We start from the raw sequence: 15400 nt of genomic DNA on the forward strand, positions 1-15400 counted from the left end.
GTTATCAGTAATTTGGATAGTATCCAGCAGCTTTGCCGTCTTCCACCAGAATGTGGGTGTAGAAACCAGCTGGTCAGTGCGTGGGATGCCTTGTTTACTGTTTCAGCATGCTGGCATAAAGTAACACTGGGAATTTTCTTCAGTATCTCCACTGAGTCACCTTTTGTATGCACTCACAGCTCGCAGCCATTCGTCGCCTCCGTTTGGCTTGGCCCTTTTTAAAATATCTAAAATCATCAGTTAATCCGATGAAACAGGTAGAGTCCTTCACATGTCCTGCAATGTGGCAGCACTGTATGTTAGCACAGTCTGATGATCATCATTTTGCATTTGATAGTAGATGACACAACATAACCTTCAAAAGCTGCAATTTCATTAACACCAAAGATGAAAAAGGTGCTTGTAAGACAGCAGTACGAGTGTGAAAGAGTACAAGTGATCACTAAGTCAATTTCATAATCAAACCATTAGGACATTATAGTTCCACAATCAAATGGATCAAGTGGCAGATTCTCTGGTTTTTTTGTTGTTGGTCATTTTCTGTCTTGCAGCAGAAAGATCAGACCAGTTTTATGGGAGTGGGCAGTATGTGTAATGTGTTGTCTGACATAATGATATTCTGCAATCGTTAAGAAATAGGCAATCACTAAAGACCAAATCAAATGATGTTATTTGAATGTTCAAGTCACAGTTGGGTGCGCATACTGCTTCTCTCAGGGAATATTAACAGAATCATCACTTTTACTGCATGCTGATATATTTTACAACAAAACATTACATAAACCATTCTAATTTAAAACAGGCAGCAGCCGCGGGAAAGCGAAAGATGAATGTTATGACACATAGAGTGATTATGCAACACAAAACATAAATATTCCTATCTGGCAAACAGAGAGGCCAGAGGGTTATCTGTTTCTCAGTGTTGAACTGTATGCACTATCCTATATAACGACTTGTTTGTTTTGCAGATCTACATGTTGAGAAGACAAAGGAATTGTGCATTGAACTGAACCAGCTGAGCAACAGAGTCTGTGTGATTCATGATGGAATGCTTAATGCTTGGATGGCAGAGGACTTCCTCCACAGCACATGGCATATCACAACTGCATTCGTTGATGCTACTGTTTTACATTTGATGGCATCGTTCCTTTGTCAAGCAATAACAATTTGAGTAAAACAAGCAAAAAATTATGAAGTGAAGTCAAGGTGGATATTTTGATCAGATTTTCTCACATTAAACCTCTTACCCAGTTAATGCTTTGGCTTTAACTCTGTAGCCTGGCTCAGGCAGACGCATCCTACGTGCCTACCTGAGGCTGTCCTTCCATTTTATGGAGGCCTTGCATAGTCGCCTGACCACTGGGGAGCAGTCCGGAGGTCAAGAACATTCTCAGAAGGAGTCTCCACAGCGAGGCCCTCAGTCCAAGTCTCCCCCCCAGCCCTGTCAACAACAGCAAACCGGCTCCCCAAAGCCCCATGGCACATTACAGCAGCCCAAACAATCCAGAAGGCAGAATCCAGAACGCAAACGTCTCAGACACCAGCGGCAGAGCATTGACTCAGATACAGCACCGGCGAATAAACAGGAGGCATCGACAGCAACGAAACCAACCACAGGTTTGAGTTTGACTCCAGAAATCCCACCTTCCTCAGCAGGCGACCCTGCCCAGTCTAAACCAGAAACCCAGGAAGGGACCCCAAAGCAGAAACGTGAGCGTAAGCCTCAGAGACCAGGGAAATATGTTTGCACTTACTGTGGCCGTGCATGTGCCAAGCCTAGTGTTTTACAGAAACACATTCGCTCCCACACGGGTGAAAGGCCCTATCCCTGTGCCCCATGCGGGTTCTCTTTTAAGACCAAGAGTAACCTATACAAACACCGTAAATCTCATACCCACCGGGTGAAGGCAGGCCTGGCACTTGGGGAGTCGAAATCGACAGCGGAGCAAGCCACAGAGTCGGACGAGGAAACGAGACAGCTATCATCAGCTTCTTCTGTTTCAGAAAGACAAGACAGTGGAGCCTCAATCAAGAGTGTTGAAACGGACATGGCCAAAGATTGCCCTGGAGGAAACAATTACTCCTATGCGGTGAAAAAAAGATTGGCCCTGCGCCTAAGCAGAGGAAAACACACTCCTCAAGACTCATCTGATGAAAAGGCGTCATCTTTAGCTTTAGGTAGTAGAGGTAGTACAGAATCTGGCTATTTTTCTCGCTCTGAAAGTACAGAGCAGTCACAGGACAGTCCCCCCAACACAAGTGCCAAAAGCTATGCTGAGATCATACTTGGTAAATATGGACGCTTTGGACACCTACAGAGGATGTCTCGTCATCAAAACCAGCATCCCTCTGGTGAGGAGGACAAAAGCATCTCATTCACGGTGCCCAAGAAACAGGTCATCGACCATATAACCAAACTTATCACCATCAACGAGGCAGTGGTGGATACCAGTAAAATTGACAGTGTAAAACCAAGGAGATTCTCACTCTCCAGAAAGAACAGTTCTGAGTCTCAGAAGAGTTCAACTGTGAAAGAACCGCTCATTCATAGCCCCAAGGTTGGCGATGTGGGCTATAAAAGCAGTGGCTCTATCACTATGGGAGTTCCATGTGAAAAATTTCATCACCCACCTTCAAATATGGAGCAGCCAGCTAGCCAAACGTCCACCACCCCGCTGGTGCGAAGTCATTCAATGCCACCTGAAGCCAGTTTATTTGAGACCACCAGTGGCGGCCAAAGCAAATGTCGCCTAAGTCAGTCCTTTGATGAACGACAGCCTTCACGTCGTTATGGGATGCTAAGACGACAGCCAGCAATTGAAATTCCACTTGGTACAGAACTTACAAAAGAGGAACACGAGGATTCTCTTTCATTTTACTCTGACAGCTTAACCACTGTGCCTGACTGTAAGCAAAGTCAACCACAGCCATATGAGTGTGAGGCCTGTGGCACAGGATGCAAAGATTGGGTAGGTTATAAAAAACACAAGCAGAGCCTGTGCCTATCACATCAACCCATCAATGAAGTGGTAATTAGTCAAATGGAGTGTTCACAAGTAAAGAACAGTGCAGTCAGGGCAGGCGTTTCAGTAATGCGCAAGAGAAGGAAAGAGGAGAGTTTTGAATTTGATGACCCCTCTTCTCCTTCTTTACCTTGTTCTTCCCTGTCTTCAGGCCAGTGCAAAGATGAAAGCAGTGCAGCTTATGAGGGCCAGAGGAAGCCTGCATTGCAAACTTGTTCAGTAATTCAGCATACTAGTTCCTTTGAAAAACAAGAATCCTTGAGTAATGAGAATCCAGGTGCAGAGGCAACAAAGCACTCTCCACCTCATGAAGATCATCAGCTGTTGCCTCAAAAACAACCTCAACAACATGTACCAAAACTAGCAGCCCGAAAGCTGGTCCGCCAACACAATGTGCAGGTTCCAGAGATCCTGGTGACAAAGGATCCCAACATGAGTACAGACACTTCAGCCGAACCTACCACCACAGCAAAACATCAAGAGAAACTAGATGAATTTCAGTGGCCGCAGAGAAGCCCCTCTCTGGCACAGCTCCCTATTGAAAAGCTTCCTCCAAAGAAGAAGCGGTTACGATTAGCTGAAGCTGCCCAGTCATCAGGAGAATCTAGTTTTGACTCTCTGTCCCTGCCCCGCAGCCCTAGTCAGGACAGTAGTGCATCATATGCATCCAGTCGCTCCACGTCCTTTGAAGAGTCAAACAGACAGGACATGGACGTTGCAACATCAACGCCACTAAGGAGATCAAGAGCTCTTCATATGCTGACGGTGCCGGGGGTGCATCAGCACAGAGAGATGAGGCGCTCAGCATCTGAACAGGCCCCTCACGACCCACAACAGAGTGTCCTCATGGCTGAGACCCGCAGTAAGTCTTTTGACTACAGCTCTCTATCCCCTGAGCGCTCTGCAGTTGGGTGGAGAGAAAGAAGAAAATGTCTATTAATGAGACACACTGCTATCAGTGATCCAGATGAGGAGGAGGAGGAGTGTACGATCCTGAGCCGTGGTCCTGAATATCTCAACCCAAGCAGATCTTCTCAAGCAAAAAGCCCAACTTCTGTACACTGCAGCAGGCCCTCTTCTTCTTCTCTATCAGGGGACACTGTTTTACATAATCCAGTGGAATTGCAGTGCAAAGATATCTTTTCTCAGTGGAAACTTACTCAAAATATTCAGTTGATTGGGAGCACAGAACTGTCCCTTCCTCATGACCCATCTACAACTGTAAAAAAGGAGACCTATACAGAGCAGGCCCTTGCTCCTGCACCACAGCAATATCATACGCATGGACCATCAGGGGCTGCCAGAGCCCGCTATCTCCCCATGTCTACAGGGCTGAAACTAGAGATTCCTCCACAAGACGATGACTACTCAGTAAGTCGCTCCCATGTTCGCCAGTCTGCCCCTAACATCAGTTCCAATCTAGAAATATTGAGGCCAGTCACGGATCCAGCAGTTGCAGTGCGCCTCCAAACAGACACACACACCCCTGCATGCGCCATATACACCACATTGTCTCAGTCCACCTCCCCTAGGCCCCAGGAGGCAGTTAGTGCTGTCCCACAAAGTGCAGGTGTTTCAACAGCTGAACAAAGACCCCACAGGGACATGAGTCCAGATCTTCAACTGTGGTCTGATGATAGCCTCAGGTTATCAGGCTCAGGGGGCAATAAACGGATGCTTTCCCCCTCAAACAGCATGGAGCTGCCTCCAGAGTCACAGCAGCAGCAGAAAAGAGTAAAAGAAGAAGAGGAGAGGGAGATGGGTTGTTCTGACAAAGCAACAGTTGAGACTTGCAAGCACAAGCTCAAACAGGAGTCATGTTTACCTGCTATTTGCTCTCCCGTCTCGCATGTTGGGCCTTCATTCCCCAGTCTGCTGTCCAGCACCTGTAACAGCTGGTGCTATTTAAACTACATTAAACCAAACCCTTCTGCTCTGGATGAACAGAAGCCCTCAGTGTATTCGTCGTGGTCTACTAGTGGCTATGACCCCAATCCACCTGGCCTCTCCAGCAAGACAGTTCTCTCTCTGCTTCACTGCAAGCAGAGGCTCAGTCCATCCATATATACACTATCCCCCATGTCAGTGCAGGCAGCAGAGTCAGTGGAGCAAGAGGACGACAAAAGACCCTCCTCCACAGAGGTAATTACAACACTGACCACTGATTACACCTGTCGGTAGACCTAATCGTTACTATTGTAACAGAACTGAACAAAAAGAATCAAATAAAACTGATCAAAATGTAAGGACTGGTAGGTGATAAGAAGTAGAGCAGACACTGAGACACTCCATATAGGAGGCATAGAAAAGAGTGGGTTAGCTTTCCTTACCATTTTTGTTATAGAATCCAAAACGGGAAATGTCATTTAAAGGGGTCAAAATTTAAACTGTTGAAATGAAGCGTGTGTCTTAACACATGTAATAAAATACATCGTTCAATGAGAATTCCCAATTTTTGTCTCCCTGGGCATGCTGGAGCAGAGTTGGTGAATTTGCCCGTGTCTCTTTCGAGTGTAGGTCTGCAAAAAGCAGTCATGCTACAGAGACTACGAGGGAACAAAGAAAGGACATACATCAGTGGATGACAACAAGTCAGACAGAAAGGAGGAGAAGGAGGAAGAGAAGGAGGACGAGGCAGAGGAGGAAAAGGTCCAGTCATGCTCCAGAAATGAAGTTTGGGTCTCTGAGAGAGGGTGAGTATGATCTCCTGATAATCGCAGCAGTATGTTAGCTAACCGTGTTGGGTTCTGGAATGTGATGTTATACATTACTCAGTACTTTTCTTAAAAGTAAGTAAATATGTAATGTAGTGCATTATCAAAGAAAGTAACTTGTAACTCGTAATGTGCACGTTGTATTACTCTGTATCATGACCTCCAATGTATTGTCTCATATTTACCAGTTAATACTATAAACCTCAGGCTACAGTCTTACATACTGACACAAAGGCTTGTCCTAGTGAGAACACACGCCTGCAATTTTATTTATTTTATTTTTATTTTTTTAACAATATGAACACAAAGCTAAAAACGCAAAGCTGAATTATCACAGTGATTCTACTTTACAAACATGCACAGATAGAAATGGAGGCTGCTACGCTGCAAGCCTGACTGCTCATTACTGCCTTTGTTACCTGTTAAAGTTCAGGGTCTGGCTGCTGGTCTAAGGTTGGCATGTTTCGTGTCTCACTATGGGGGAACGCCTCCTGCGTGACCTCATCAGAAGCTCAAATACCATTACGCCAGCCCTTACAGGCTGGCTAGGTGACGCCCATGTCAGGAGGGGCTAGTGCCTCCCTATATAATAGGCTGGCATAGCGTCAGATGTCATTTAAAAACCTCTTCTTGTTTCTCACAGAAGCCTGTAGACAACTGTGCTATTGGGTGCTAAAGCTAAACTGTCCACAGATTCGAGTGAACAACTCGGTCGCCGGGCGCTTTGTTCCCAGCTTTTCAGTTGTCCACTAGCATACAAGCAGTAGCAATACTGTTCTGTAGCTAGTGCTGGTGCCAAGTAGCAATACTTTCACCCAGGGAAGTAGCAATATTTTCCAAAAGTAGCAACACTTTGCTAACAAAGGTACCTCTAGCTTCACCATCAGGTAGCAATACCCTTCGACGCTAGCAGTTTTACACATTAGGTAGCAATACTTGTAGAAAAGTAGCAACACTTTTCACCCCACGTTAGCGAGGAATAGCACTATTCTCCGCACTCAGTGTCAGTCTCGCTAACGTGCGCAACCCTCTAGCTAACCATGGCTACGACGGCCAACGAAGTTGCAAAGCTCTGTCCTTGCGGCAAGAAGATTTCTGCCTGGGATACACACCCCGTGTGTGCAGCATGCCTGGGTTTATCTCACGCTCAGGCTGCCTTGACACCCGCACAAGACTGTATCCACCGCAAACTACTCCGCCGCAGGCTAGCTCGCCAGGCTAACCTGTCGGGTGGCGACCCTTTGCTGTGTGAGGCTGCTGCGGCGCAAGGAGAAATTGAGGTGCCCGATGATTTGGCCGCAACGCCAGGGGCGAGCTGGGTAGAGGCAGACCTTCAGCCCATCGCGACTGCTTTCCCGTCGCTGGAGGCACACGGAGATCGTGAGTTTTTCCCCGATGTTGGAGTCACCTGGGGAGGAGATGCCAACGAGGACGGAGATGAGTCGGCTGACTCGGAGCTCCTGCTGTCTGAGAACGAGGAGGAAGATTCCACCTCCTTGGCTAGCATCAGCTGGGCTGCAAAGCCCTCGGCTACCGGCGAGGTTGAAAAACTGACACCGCCGTCTCCCCTGGATCTCGACATGCAGGACATGTGCAAGCGCGCCGCTGCAAGGCTCAACATCCCGTGGCCCGCCGTACAAACAGAGGTTGTAAAGTCTCGTTTTGACGGAAAGAAATTGCCGAAGGCGAAAAAGACGGGCAAGCATGTGTTGCCTGTTTTCCCGGAGCTACTCGATGAGATAGCGGTGACGTGGAAAGCAAAACCTTACAGCGAGAAACACCCCATCGTGGGGAGCTCCCTGCTGGATTGTGAGGGGATGGAGTCTATCGGCCTCCGCCAGATGCCGCAAGTGGAGCCGTTGGTAGCGAGCCATCTTCACCCCGTCTCTGTCCTCATCGGCCCAATCTCCCCCCTCCAAAGCAGACCGCTTCCAGTCTAGCCTTACAGATAAGTGCTACAAGGCAGCGGCTCTGTTAGTAAGAGCCCACAACGCCTCCTCTATGCTAATGGCTTACCAAGCTGAGCTAGAAGACGACATGACAACTAAACCAGATACCACAGTGTGGAAAGAAATCTGTGTTATAACTGACCACGTCCTCCGCCTCCACAAGGTAGCCATACAGGCTACTGGGAGAGCCATGGGCCTCATGGTTCTTCAAGAGCGAGCACGCTGGCTCGGGCTCACCAACCTGACGACCAAGGAGAAAGAGGAACTCCTCGACACCCCTGTCGTGCCTCAAGGTCTCTTCGGTGCGGCTGTTACATCCATGCAGAAGAGATGTGAGGAGAAAAAGAGAGATGATGAGGCTCTGAAACTCTGCCTGCTGAGGAGGGCCCAGCACGCTACCCCAGCGGCACCGCGCCAGTCATTCGCGCAGGCAGCGTCTCGCCCGGTCCCTGCTTTCAGGATTCCCAAAGTGCCTAAGACGCAGGCAGCCCCCCAGGCTGCCGGGGCCCATAAGAATCCATGGACTCGGAAACAGTCTCCCCAGGCCAGACCTCAAGCGGCCCCTCCTCCTCTCCCCGCTGCCGCGATCGTGAGGAGGAAGAAGTGGCCAGCCTGACAGCCTCTCCTCTAGGTGGGAGCAAACCCAATTTCTCACCTTCATGGGCTGCCTCTCAGCTCCGTTCCAGAGCAAGTTCAACAGGACATGTTCCAAACAGAGTGCTTAACTCGGGCCGGTGTTCCTGTCACCGGACCCGCCAGAGGGAAAGAGCATTCTGTATTAAAAAAGCCCCGACACGCGCATCCAGGCAGTTTGCCGAGGGCGCTGTCGAGTGTTGGCAAACACATGAAAAAAATCAAATGTGATGATGCAGATGAGCCCGTCACCTCGCTCGCCTGTGACAGAGGTGATGGGACACCGAAATGGCGTATGTTTCGCGCTGCGACCACAAGGGGGCACCAAAACGCCATCTTCGGTGGAGTGGCCAGTGAACCCTGTGTCTCTCCACATGAAGAGCACCTGCATTCAGTCAGCATGGGTGCTGAGGACATTGGAAAAGGGCTACAGGCTGCAATTCAATGTCGCTCCACCACATTTCAAAGAAATTGTTTACTCTCGTGCTCTGGGTGAGTCTGCCAGTTTTCTCCTGGAGGAAATTTCCACCTTGAGAGACAAAGGAGCTATAAGAGTTGTCCCTCCCGAGGAAATGCACAGCGGATTTTATTCAAGGTATTTCCTTGTGCCAAAGAAAGGGGGGAGGAGGATGAGAGCCATTCTGGATCTCCATGCCCTGAACCGGCATTTAAGGACATACAAGTTCAGGATGTTGACGCACGCCTCGCTGCTACGGTTTGTACGAGCGGGCGACTGGTTCACATCAATTGACCTGAGGGATGCTTATTTCCACATCCCCATATATCCCCCACACCGAAAGTATCTGAGATTTGCTTTCCAGGGGATAGCATACGAGTTTGTAGTCCTGCCTTTTGGTCTCTCACTGAGCCCAAGGGTGTTTGTGAAATGCACCGAGGCAGCAGTGGCCCCGCTCAGGGAAAAGGGCATTCGGGTGGCCACATACATCGATGACTGGCTGGTGGCAGCCCCAACCCGCCAGGGAGCGACTTGTCACACAAATGCTCTCATACACCATCTGGAGAGTTTGGGTTTCCAGATAAACGTGGAAAAGAGCACATTGACGCCAACTCAATGCATTACTTTCATAGGGCTCAGCCTAGACTCCCTCCGGGTGAGGGCTTTTCTGTCCCCAGAGAGAACAGCGGCCATACGGTCATCCCTAGCACTGTTTCGCAGAGGCAACACAGTGACCCTCAAACAGTGCCAGAGGCTGCTCGGTCTGATGGCTTCTTCTCTAGTGGCGATAACACTAGGAGGCCTGCACATGAGAGGCTTTCAGTGCTGGGTGGGCTCGCGGGGACTGGACCCTCACCGAGACTGCCACCGTCGCGTGAGAGTCTCTGCAGACTGTTCGCTCGCTCTCCGCGAGTGGAAGAAGCCAGGTTTCTTGTCTCAGGGTGTTGCCATGGGGGCAGTTTCAGCCAGGAAGGTGATTTCCACAGATGCCTCTCTTTCAGGCTGGGGGGCCACCCATGAAGGCAGAACAGTGAATGGGGAATGGGGCCCTCACATGCGCTCCACCCACATAAACCGTCTGGAACTGCTGGCGGTTCACCTGTTGCTAAAACACTTTCTCCCTTGGCTGAGAGGTCATCATGTTTTAGTGAGGTCGGACAATTCCACCGTTGTGGCCTACATCAACAGACAGGGGGGTCTGGGGTCCCCCAAGTTACATACACTGGCACACAGACTGATAGTCTGGAGCAGTGTCCACCTGCTGTCGCTGAGAGCAACTCACGTGCCGGGAATCTTGAACTTTGGAGCAGATCTTCTCTCCAGGGGCAACCCACTGTATGGGGACTGGAAGCTTCACCCAGAGGTGGTGAAGCAGATCTGGCTGCGATCTCCGCCATCAAGGTGTATTTGGCAGCAATTTCGGCCTGCCATATTGGTTTTGAGGGGAAGACTGTTGGCCAGCATCCCTTAATATGCCGTTTCATGAAGGGTGCACGGCGTAAATTGCCTACATCTAGGCCGTTGGCTCCATCGTGGGACCTTCCCACAGTATTAGCTGCGCTCTCCTGTTGCCCATTTTAACCCCTGGAACAGGTTGAGTTAAAATTTCTGTCCTTGAAGACGGCTCTATTAATTGCTTTAGCTTCTGCTAAACGCGTAGGAGAGATCCACGCTCTCTCAGTGCATCAGTCATGCATTCAGTTCTCTTCGGATAATACGAGGGTCAGTATGCGGCTCAACCCTGCCTTTGTTCCGAAGGTTATCGGCACATTTTCCCCTGTAGAACTGCCGGCCTTTTGCCCACCGCCTTTCTCCTCAGAGGAGCGACAGCGGCTGCATAACTTGTGTCCAGTCCGTGCTCTGCGCATTTACATGGACCGAACCCAGAGTGTCAGACAAAGTGACCAGCTGTTCGTGTCCTGGGCTAAACCACATATGGGAAAGCCTGTGTCTAAACAGCGCCTCTCCCATTGGATAGTAGGAGCAATTGCCCTGGCCTATACTAGCAGGGGCCTTCAGCCTCCTGCTGGCTTGCGTGCGCATTGCACTAGAGGTCTGGCAACCTCATGGGCTCTCTTTAGGGGAGTTTCTATTCAAGAGGTGTGTGCAGCTGCATGCTGGACCTCACCTCATACATTTGCTAGGTTTTACAGGTTAGATGTGACGGCACCTAGCCTAGCGCATTCAGTCCTCAGTGCAGGTTCTTCCCGGGTGGGGGCTTCTCCCCTGTGAAGTGCTGTTGGGGACAGTTGTCTTCTTAACAGGCATGTCTGGCAATCCGGGAGTCAGTATTTCTCCCATAGTGAGACACGAAACGAATGCTATGAAAGAGAACTTAAGGTTATGTATATAACCCCGGTTCTCTGAGTAGCATGAGTGAGTGTCTCACCATCACCTCTGTCACAGGCGAGCGAGGTGACGGGCTCATCTGCATCATCACATTTGATTTTTTTCATGTGTTTGCCTTGCTATGGAAGCAAGGAAGAGGTGGGCTCGTTTTGAATGACATCTGATGCTATGTCAGCCTATTATATAGGGAGGAACTAGCCCCTCCTGACATAGGCGTCACCTAGCCAGTCTGTAAGGGCTGGCATAATGGTATTTGAGCTTCTGATGAGGTCACGCAGGAGGCGTTCCCCCATAGTGAGACACTCACTCATACTACTCAGAGAACCGGGGTTATATACATAACCATAAGATTTTTGTAACACAAGTAAGATTATCCAGCATTGTTAGGTAATAATGATACATTGTTTTTATTTATATTGTAATGCTCTGCATTACTTACAGCGCAGAAAGCATGTGTCACATTCTGTTCTGTGTTCTGGAAACTGTTGTCGTCCGTTACGTTGGACAGGCTAAGGGTTGGCTGTCTGCACCAGCAGAGTCCATCTGTTGAAGGCCTGAAGCCAGGAAACTACCTAGCTTCCTCTGCTCCTGCAGAGATTCATTTACACCAGCCATCAGAGCCATTCACATAGAGCAGCAGTACATTGTTGGCTGTGTGTATTGGTGTAACACGGACATTGTGTACAGACATGGCATTAGTCATTAAAGAAAATCTGCTGTACAGACAGAATGGAAAATGGACAAATGCTATACAAAAAAAAAGAGCTTGGGCCTGGGAATATGCTGAGGAAACATGAAACAAAGGCTCTGAAAATGTTTTCATTTGCTGATAGTTTGGAAACTGTTTCCTGTAGGTTTATGGGTATAATGCTTTTTTGTAAAAGCATTCCCAAAAACATAATAATATTAAGATGAGTCAAATATTGACTATATTTTGTTTTATTAACCCGCTGAGGTTCAAGTCCTCATTGGTGATAATCCTAACCCTATTTTGGAGGAGAGCAAAATGGGTATTTTGGTTAAAACCCTTTAGCAACCCTTTAGCCATTCTGAAAAATAATTTCTCAAAACAGCTTGCAGATTAACCCTGTGAGGTCTAACTCATTGGTGATGACCTCACCCTTAAAGTTAACCTTTACCCTAACTCTAGAAAATCGGAATATGATTTTTTTTTTCTCCTGTATTTATATTGTTCTTTCAAGTCTTTGCAATAATGGAACAAAGAAATAATTCTTAAGATTACTCTAAAAGAGACTTATCAAAATGAGGGGGTAGGCTTATCGACAATTATTACTTAGACCAACAGCCCCCAACCTTTTTTTGCACCAGTTTATGTCCGACAATATTTTCATGGACTGGCCTTTAAGGTGTCGTGGATAAATACAACAAAATAAAACCAGTACCGGTACCAAAAGAAGATGTATTCATAACACACTGGGAAAGACCCAGGGAAACAGAGTTAACGATTAAAAAAATAACAATAAAAACCCTGAAAACCATAAATTTCACACCGGTGCCGGTCCGTGGCCCAGGGATTGGGGACCGCTGACTTAGACCCCAGAAGAACCTTCTAGCCCAGACTTGGCCTGTCAGACCTAGCAGAGGTTGGCCAGGCTATTTGGTTGAATGAGCTTATTATTTCTTAACCTGTAACCTAATGTTTGCCACTTGACTGACTTGCATCTTACTCATGGCAGGAAGACACATTTGATTAGCTGTCAGGGCATTTAATCAATCTTCCAACCTTCATTTTAAATACTGTTCTAAATCAGCGTGAAACACAGTATATTAAAGGATCATTTAAATGCAAGTAACCATAGTAAAAATAGCTGTGCTTAATGATGTGTAACAGATATGAAGTACACACAGTAATTACTTAAAACTGAATAATAAGCTGTGATGTGAACACAGTGTTATCCTTTGGCAGGATTGGCACAAAGACAGTAAAACACCTCAAAGTGCCCCAATCCCAGCAAATCAGTGGAGGAACTACCTCCGATTTACCCAAATTTGGCAAGAGTCACTGTTCATGTTAAAAAGAAAAGAAAACAAGATGAGCAATGGCTAACACTCATTCTGAAACTAACATATCATTTGAACAGATGTAAGTAGGCACAGTCCGTTCTACTATTCTTATGTAGCACACACTCATCTCCTCAGATTCATTTGCAGGGAGGTTAAGCCAGACATGCTCAGTAATTTTGGTACCTATCAGAAATAAACACTGCTGTGATGTGATAAGGGGAGTGCAGAGAGGTGCCATCTGTGTGTCTCTTTTTTGGTTCAGGAGTGTGTCTGCGAACAAATCCCTGTTGTGACTCATGTTGACGCTCATCGCAGCCTTCCTAAAAAGAGTGAGTCATCCTCACGCCCGCCCGCTTTCTGCTTTCTCCGTCTGCTCTGTCTGTCTGAGGAACATAAAGACACAACGGAGGCAGCAAGCTAGTGGGATGTTGCCATTTTTTCCTTTCTTTTTTTTGAAGTGGGGAAAGCCAAGGGCTCTAGATTCAAATCTTGAGTGGGAACGGGTGTTACATGAAATTTATACCTGCCGAGTACAGTATAGAGGTACGAAGGCAAAGTGTTTCTCTTTCATTAACTTGGAAGTTTTCCGACACTGTAAAAGCAACCATTTATGATACCTGCTGAGTTTATCCAGCCACACAGCCTGTGGTGAAAATAGAAGAGAAAAACAGCCAATTATAACCAGAACCATTGTTTGTCATAGGAATGTGTTTTTATTTTCAGTGTTTTTTCACGTTTATTTGGAGCAGCTGCTGGTTTGGGCGAGGGTTTCCCTCCCTCTTGTGCCTGTTTTTATTGGCTGCGCTTTCAGCAAACCTCTGGACCTGAAGCCGCATCGAAAGCTCCCTCTTGTTTGGGCTTGGTGGTTGTGTTAGCTGTGAAGGGTGGGAGGCGGAGGGGGCTGGTTTTTGGCTTATGAAAGCTTCTCTGTTGAAGCTGAAGTAGGTGCCTCACTGAAGGAAGTCTAAGTGAAGTGGTGTGGACCCCAAGCCCAGCCGCCACAGTTTGAAATTCCCATGTTGTAAAGGCCAGCACCAGACATTACTCTTACATTGGATAAATGCAGTCACTAACAGGTGCTGAAGGGCCCCCAGCCTGGCTGTCAGCTCCTGTTACATTCATATTGATTGCTGCTATCATCCTGAGCTGACTGACAAGGAAACACCCTGAGTACCAGACTGAAACCTCTTTCTCTCTCTTTACATTTGCAGATCAAATAAGAGGTATGATGACGCACATGGTGGAGTTGGAGAAAAGTGCCAGTGTGACGATACTACAGTAATCACCAAGGAATCACCATCATTTAACTACAGTTTCTGTGAAACCGCATTCAAAGCTACAGGTAATGACAGGCAATAAAATGTTTTTTCATTTTAAGTTTCTTGTATGTGTTCTCTGTGCATCAACAGTGAGCGGCTCTTTTTTATTTCCAGGGAGTCTTACTGAACACCTGATATCTAAGGGACATGGAAAGGAAACCTGCTGTTATCCAGGGAACACACATGAAGGTACAACTTGTTTTTGGCTAAAAATAAATGCAGTAATTGCTTTGTAAATTACATGCCCTGTGCTCCTTTTTCTCTTCTTTTTTGTCCTATGCTTACCACATTAGCATTATTAGCACTATTCTTACTGTGTTAAATGTCTGCTTCTAACTCCTTATTATGTACACATTTTATCAAATGTCAAACCTCTTTAGATAAATGGAATATGGAACAAGAGGCCAGGCCAGCATTTCGCCTTTAATTTAACATAGTGACCCGCTCTACAAATTCCTTCAAGATGCAGAATTCGATAAAAATGAATAGAAAAATCCTAAGATGAAAGTTTCTACTGCGTTTGAGTCATTTATGTTCATGCTAGTTTCTCTCAGAATTTCTCAGGCTATGGGTTTTTCGTGGTATCGTAGCAGATGAGGGAAAGGTGGCATTGAGTTATTTAGATAAATGAAACTGAGTTTATTAAGATCTGCAAGACTGAGTTTTCAGTTCTAGAAAAGCTGATCAGAATAAGTTCAATCGACTATTTTTCACTTAGAGTTAAGCGTGTGTGTGTGATGAGTGAGTAATAAGTTACTGTTAATAGTAAGAGTTAAGTAATAGTAACTGTTTTACATGTTACTCAGAAAATGCATTGCAGCCTTTGAAGTCTTGAATGAATGTAAAGTTTTGTAGGAAATTGAAATATAAGCTTTCATAAACTCTCTACATGTTGACATCTACATGTCAAATTTGAAATAATCTAAATAAA

The 15400-nt window shown here is 46.9% G+C and overlaps 1 protein-coding gene across 5 annotated transcripts in view; it reads left to right on the forward strand.

The window, feature by feature from the left end:
• The window catches only part of hivep3a (HIVEP zinc finger 3a), a 59619-nt gene that overhangs the window by 38571 nt on the left and 5648 nt on the right, over positions 1 to 15400 (forward strand). For all 5 annotated transcript variants that reach the window (XM_085261463.1, XM_085261465.1, XM_085261461.1 and 2 more), the window contains 4 exons: positions 969 to 5165; positions 5541 to 5716; positions 14362 to 14492; positions 14584 to 14658. In XM_085261463.1, coding sequence (XP_085117589.1) covers positions 1332 to 5165; positions 5541 to 5716; positions 14362 to 14492; positions 14584 to 14658 — 4216 coding nt within the window. In that variant the 5' untranslated portion in view covers positions 969 to 1331. The remainder of the gene's footprint in view (positions 1 to 968; positions 5166 to 5540; positions 5717 to 14361; positions 14493 to 14583; positions 14659 to 15400) is intronic.

The sequence above is a fragment of the Mchenga conophoros genome, linkage group LG22, assembly GCF_057382185.1.
Source record: "Mchenga conophoros isolate Kocher_MC1m ecotype Shallow Benthic linkage group LG22, M_conophoros_male_GT1.1, whole genome shotgun sequence".
Classification (NCBI taxonomy): Eukaryota; Metazoa; Chordata; class Actinopteri; order Cichliformes; family Cichlidae; genus Mchenga; species Mchenga conophoros.